Below are 6,864 nucleotides of genomic sequence, written 5' to 3'. Positions count from 1 at the left end.
TTTACTATTTACAGACTTACACATCAACTAATTAAATATAATTATCAATTGTTTTAATAATTACAGTGTAAGATACCAAGCAATATATACATGACATAAACATCTCCCGATATGTATATAATTGTATATTAGAACCTTCACTAAGTATATGTTGACGCTAATACCTATTTAGCTTTACTTAAGTATGCTTTTAAATTCAGGACCTTTAATTCTAACAGTGTTTTCACATTTGTAAACTTTGGTATTAATACTTTAACTAAAGTAAAATATCCAAATAGTCCTTGCACTGACTCTGTCGAGCTCAGGCACTAATAAAAGTACTATTTCGTATTAAAATGTATGTACTTTCCTTTTGGAAAAATAGTTGTGCATTTTGTTGAACTTTTAGTAAAGTTGCTTGGATGAATATGGATTTATACCAAAACAAATTAATATAGCTGGAAACCAAACTACAGAATTCTAGACACTTAACATGAATCCAGGAAGGATGAGCTCAACAATAAAAAGCGTTTTGTTTTCTGCACCATGGCTCTCAGGATGATACTGGATGATCGATTGCTCCTCAGCAGGATGGAGACACGCAGAGGCATCCTGCCGCCTCGTGGCGGAGGAGAAGTCCTGCACGAGGCCATGAAGCCAGTGCAGCCTCTCTATAGGTTGTCACACAAATAACATTTATACAAAATAAAAATAAAACCTACCATCTCATGACTACGTACTGTGTGTGTATAAACTGAGAGCTTGTGGCACTTATTTAAATTATTTAAGTACTCTAATAGATAATTAAATTCATACCAAATAAGTTTTTCTCTTTCGTATTGAAGTGAAGAGTATAGGGATGTTTAAGTGAAATCAAATGATCATAAGCTTCCATTTTCCTCTACTGGGCGGACTGGTTCCTGCCAATATCCAGGTTGAACGTTAACATTGAGATGACTTCAGTTAACACCATAGGTTAACACCTGTACGTCAAGTTTACTGAGCAAACGTCCTTGTGTAAGTATTGTGTAACAGAACGAAGCCACGGAGAGGCATGGGTTAAATCTTCTTGCTAGAAAGTTTGACTTTGCGTAAGAAACTGGGATTCGATAAGTGAGCAGGAGAAAGTCTCCAGCCCTCCTCTGCTCTCCCCCTGAGGACTGATATGGTGTTCTGTGTCAGAGCTGCACTCCTGCTTTTCATCCACTTTCCACAAAGCAACATATGCGCATGCAATTCACACCACTGTCTTATTTATCACTAACTTACAGGAGTGACTTGTTTTTTCTAGTTTAATTGCAATGGCACAATGGTCACTCTTATTGTTATACTTTTTCCATGGACAACTTCCCCTCATGTTTGGGCAGCAGCAGCAGCAGCAGCAGCGCACAGTTGGCCCCTGGCGGAACCGGATCCAGTGGGAGAACAACGGGCAAGTTTATAGTTTAATGAGCACCGGCTCAGAGTACCATGCTCCGGTTCGGTCCAGAAGCCAGTCGAGGGTTTATGTGAGTGGCAGAAGGGATGGCACCTGGAGCCAAATGCCGGGAGCCCATAGAAGAGCCACTCCGATCAGAACCAGACAGGCTGAGTCCAGACAGGTGAGGACTGATCAGCGCCCTCCCGGAGCTGCAGGTTATGTGGCCACGCGGCGCTCAATCCCTGTACACCCCAATACCGTCAACGCCTCTGCACCGGGAAGGTTTAGAGACCTACCCGTGAGGAGAAGTCGTATGGATGCTCTGTACACCAGAGGAGGAGATCCGGGCCCCGGTGCGCAATACCAGCCTTTACGCGCGGTGCCAGAGGCGATGGCTGTCTCCAGGCAACACTCGCAGACCGATCAATCCATCTCAGCACATCCAACCAGTCTGGAGAGGGTACCTGAAGCCCCTGCTCCTTCCCTTCAGGCTGCTTCTAACGAGGCAAATGCTAACGGAGAGAACATGGCTAACGAAGAGAACATGGCTAACGACGACCCTCGAAACCCATTAAAGAACCACAGAAATTCGGTTTTCTACAACCCATATCCCACCAGGGGGAGGTCATCGGCCCGCAACCGCCGTCCGCCTGTCACAGGTTATGGTACAGGATATTTCCAAAATGGTAAGTTAAGTATCATAATCATGGAACATGTAAAGCCTTCTTATTTGCATGGATTCAAATTATCATGGCCAAATCTTACGTTTGAATCATCAGGTGTTATTTTAAATCAATTTCTCACTCAAGTAAAGGAAACAACTAAATTACAAGAAGGGATAACATCTTATTGGGGCTTTGAATCCTGGTCTGGCAGCTCAGCGATATTAAACACTTATAATTAACAAATACTAACAGCTGCTCTTACTTTCAGCCTGGACTCTATTTCAATTAATTATTCTAAGCAAGAAACACACACCATATGGGAGATAGTAAGCCTGTATACTGTGTAAACTGTCCAAAAGGTGCAAACACAGCATTAGGCAGCATATTCATCAGTCTTTTAATGTGCATTATAATAATTTGCATACATTGCCAAACAATAGCCTGAATGTAGCATAGCATTATCATTCTGAACTGTATATAATCATTGTATTTACATTTTTCTAACCTTTTATCTTTCTTTCTTATGGCCCAAGTCAAGTCCTGAGTACATTTGGTGAATAAAGTGACTCTAACCATAAAGCTCTCAGAATTACAAAACCCTTTAACCGTCTCCTCAGGACTGCCAGACCTCGTGCCAGACCCATATGCCATCCAGGCCGGTGCTTATATCCAGCGCATGCAGATGTTTGCACTCCGCTGTGCAGCCGAGGAGAATTGTCTAGCCAGGTGAACTATTGTGCCAAAATGATTCACTACACCAGAATGTATACACTGAAGCAGACACAAACACCTATACACTCAACACATTGGCATTTCCTTTGTTTTGGCTGCCCATTGAACCTTAATTTGACTTGTTTAAGTAAAAACGTTGGTTGTTTAAGAATAACTTTCTATTACGTCTGTATCACTTTTCAATGTTGCATGACAACTGTATTGTTGAAGGCTGATTATGGAGCAGTGATTGTCCAACATGATGTCCTGCCAATATATTAATGTTCTGGACTGGTTTTCCCAAAAGCATTAGGCACAATGGCAAAATAAAACGTTTGCACTCTGACAGCAAGCCATTAGCACTTATGCCTGTTTCTCCTGTGATCCATCCAAGGTCGGCTTATGGACCCGACGTAAGAGACATCGACTTCAGAGTCCTGCTGCGGTTCCCCCAGAAAGTGATCAACCAAGGCACCACGGACTTCCTTCCTGTCAAGCCCAGATATCAGTGGGACTGGCACAGCTGTCACCAGTGAGTTTACCTAGAATGAGAGTGATTGACCATGGTAAAAAAACTACACCCTCAGATCGGTCTAATGTGTTTTGTTCTACCCCTTCAGACACTACCACAGCATGGACGCCTTCAGTAACTACGACCTGCTGGACGTCGTCACTGAACGTAACGTGGCCGAGGGACACAAAGCCAGCTTTTGTCTGGAGGACACGGGCTGTGAACCTGGATTCAGGCGGCGCTACGCCTGTACATCTCACACGCAGGTAACATACAATTATTCAGTACAGTGTCAGTGTGTGACGTAAATGCTGTATTATCTTCAATAATAAGGAATTAGAAACCCTCACTGCCATCTCTAGATATATGCAAAGTTTAAGGTTTAAAATGCATGGTTATGTGGTTCAAAGTACGGGAAGGCAGTTCCCCCAAGTAAAGTATCCTGTCCTCAATACTAAATCTCATAAAAACTGGACATTTAAGTCACTTGCCAGCCTATAACAAACATTACAGGGAGAATGTTAATAACACAGATTCACCGTATGGGAAATGTTTGATTTTTTTTGTTAAAATAAACGGGTAGTAATGAGTACCTGAGTAGTTATCTCATGATCTGAATATAGTTTGTTTGTACCAATTTATAGGGTAAGCTTGAGTTAGCCAATCCTGAAGTCTTGAAAAAAATATTTCATCCTGAAAATCCACTCTCTTCAAATGAAACCACTTGAGTAGTTTTTTCTGGCTTTTCACACTTTCTCCAGAGACACACAGCAGGTGTTTTACAACTGTTTCCACTGTGTCATTTTAATTTGATTTACTAAGTCAAACACAACCTAGTGTCTCACTAATGCTCAGAGTTGCACAGTATCCTGTCTAGGAGTTTTTGCCAAATACTGCAGATCCACTGCTGAGAAATGTTTTAAAGTAGAACTTCAGTGAACGTCATTAAAATAGAATGAAAACATCCTGAGGACCTGGGAATACTTATTTCATCTGTTGTCTGGGCTCTGTGATTCTGGCTCAGCGCTGGTTTCTTGTAACAGCTTCTCTTCCAAAGAACTGTTTGTATAACTTAAGCTCAAATGTGCCTCATTTGCAGCACTTGTAGGAAAAATCTTGTCAAATTTGTCTCAAGAGCCACGAGTTGCCAATGAGTGTGTTTCGGTTGTGTTGCAGGGCTTAAGCCCGGGATGCCATGACGTCTACGCTGCCAACATCGACTGCCAGTGGATCGACATCACTGATGTGCCTCCAGGGAACTACATCTTAAAGGTAACACATGTCACATGTCATCTGCAAAAGAAAAACGTTATTTATGGATTTTTCTCAAAACCACAAAGTGTTTCTTACTAAGAAACCTGCAGAGCTGCTCAAACTGTTTCTGTTTCTGATTATTTTCAGGTTACTGTGAACCCCAATTCCAGCGTCCAGGAGTCAGACTTCACCAACAACATAGTGAGATGTGATATCACATACACAGGAATCTATGTTCAGACACGCAACTGCCGAGTATCAAGGTACCGCACCACTGTTTCTGTTTAATATGAACGCTGCATGTGATTCTCTCTCTATCCAGATAAACTTAGAATAAAAATATAAAATAGCAAAACATTCGGAGATGCTGAATGAAGCCTTGTGTGTTTACAATTTGGATTTGTGTATTTAAATGTTTCTTTTTCTTCTCTTTTTCAGGAGTTGAAATCCTCCTTTTCAAGTACTATCTGCAGGGTTTTAACAGCAAACATCTCTCCCTGTACTGTACAGCATCGTTAACTCTATGACTAACAAAAAGTGCAATTGGTGCTCGAGTATTATTGTAACTGCTATAGTCTTGTGTTGCATTGAATGGAAATGAATGCAACGTTTACACATATTTTGTACATTAAACTAGTCAGATCAGATTTACTGTGCTACAAATGTGCCTTAAAACATGACCAAAATATTTGTATTCTCTGGCCTAAAGTACTGTGTTCATATACATGTATTTCTGGATTGCTGGTTTATTGCTTGAAATGTGTTTTGTTGACACTTTGTCTTGTTTGTTTTCTTGCTTCGTACTGTTAGTGTACATCAGTATTTTTCACAGTTAATTTAAAGCATAAGATACTCTGTTTTTTGTTATTGTCAACCCTCAATGTGTAACTTCTTTACGAGTCTGTGGCTCTTAGCCCTAACTCCATTGGTTACCACTGAAGTCACAAAAAATAGTTATTTCTAAACATATCGGCTTGAGAGTATTTAGCAAATATTACTAAAATATGAGCAATTTTCTAAATTATTTAGGGACTTTATTCAACAGCTAGTGAGTATAGTAGCAGGACAGTGTGTGTTAGTGCTGTAGGATCCATTCACTGGCTGTTTTGATTAGTTGACAATAGGACAAATTCAGAATATCACTTATTCGTGGTCAGATTAGAAAATGGCAAATTTCAAATTTTATATTGAAAAGTAAGGGTAGTGAAGTATGTTTTATAAATGTGTACTGTTGCTGTTGAGTGAATGAAACATTTGAAAATTGTTATGTAAAACTGTTAATATTGCTAAAGCCTTGTTGGTTGTAATATGTTGGCATGCTGGAATTATTGCAATAAAGAGGAAAAGGAGAGAGGGAGTTGTTATTATAGAAAACAAATATATTTTTGAATGATAACCACAGGCTTCTTCTTTTGAAAATGCCCAAATATCTAAGGCATATTCTAGTCATTTCAAACATTTTTAAATCAAGAATCCTCAGTGGAAAAAAGGTATCAGAGTGCTGTGCAGGACTGGATCCGTATTTGGTCTTTGTCCTGTTGAAAAGAAGCGCTTCACTCTGAGAGATGGCAGCAGACGCTGGCGGCATGTTTGCTGACAGTCCACTGTGAAGACACAGGCCGCAGGATCTTATACTGCCGTGCCATATCTACTACAACTCAGCCAGAGCACCATGAATGGAGGCCTTTTCTCACTATCTCTTCCTTTGTGCATGTACAGTAGAGAGAAGTGTCTCTCCTGGCTGCTGTGAAAAAAACTCCTTTCTGGCCCAGAGAGCATTGCATTAAGCTTAATTCACGTCCTTGGGGATTGCCTAAGAAGACAGTCGTTTACAAGAGCACTGAATATTTTGTCTGAGTGGGAGGATTGACACAACCCGCCAAAGAATATCTCCATTCCAAGATGTTTTTACCAAGGACAAATGTGTTTTTGCAGCAAGCACTAGACTGTTTCAAACAGCAAAAGAAAGACGGGTAGAAAATCAACCCTGCGTAGATTGACTCTGGAGTTTGCAGTACTTCACCTGACTCAAAGATGTGTTTATCTCCAACAAATCACTCTTTTTATATATATATTGAAGGTCTTGAATGATGTACTGGAAAACATACAGGCTCCAGACAATGTATACTCTGTTTAATGCACAGATGTTGGGTATTTACAGCTAAACAGAACACTGAGTCTCAGCTTAAAGAAGCAGCAAACCGGGAAGATTAAGCCCAATTGAAATGGTTTACATTTGAAGTCAAAGAGGTGCTTCCCTGCCAGAGTAGATTGTCTGTGTTATTGAAAGTGTCTGGAAAATCCCCCCATCTCCCATTCAGTCA

At 40.6% G+C, this 6,864-nt stretch overlaps 1 protein-coding gene across 1 annotated transcript; it reads left to right on the top strand.

Annotated features, from left to right (window-relative positions):
- The first annotated feature begins 1,139 nt into the window (after positions 1-1,139).
- On the top strand, positions 1,140-5,537 carry LOC104961306 (protein-lysine 6-oxidase-like). Its single transcript, XM_010789579.1, has 7 exons — positions 1,140-2,085; positions 2,682-2,790; positions 3,170-3,307; positions 3,396-3,552; positions 4,463-4,558; positions 4,688-4,803; positions 4,979-5,537. The coding sequence occupies exons 1-7, from the start codon at positions 1,281-1,283 to the stop codon at positions 4,983-4,985; spliced, it is 1,428 nt and encodes a 475-aa protein (XP_010787881.1). The 5' UTR covers positions 1,140-1,280; the 3' UTR covers positions 4,986-5,537.
- The last annotated feature ends 1,327 nt before the right edge of the window (positions 5,538-6,864 follow it).

The sequence above is a fragment of the Notothenia coriiceps genome, unplaced genomic scaffold (assembly GCF_000735185.1).
Source record: "Notothenia coriiceps isolate Sejong01 unplaced genomic scaffold, NC01 NC01_scaffold00001460, whole genome shotgun sequence".
Lineage (NCBI taxonomy): Eukaryota > Metazoa > Chordata > Actinopteri > Perciformes > Nototheniidae > Notothenia > Notothenia coriiceps.
This window is presented reverse-complemented; position numbering and strand designations above follow the sequence as displayed.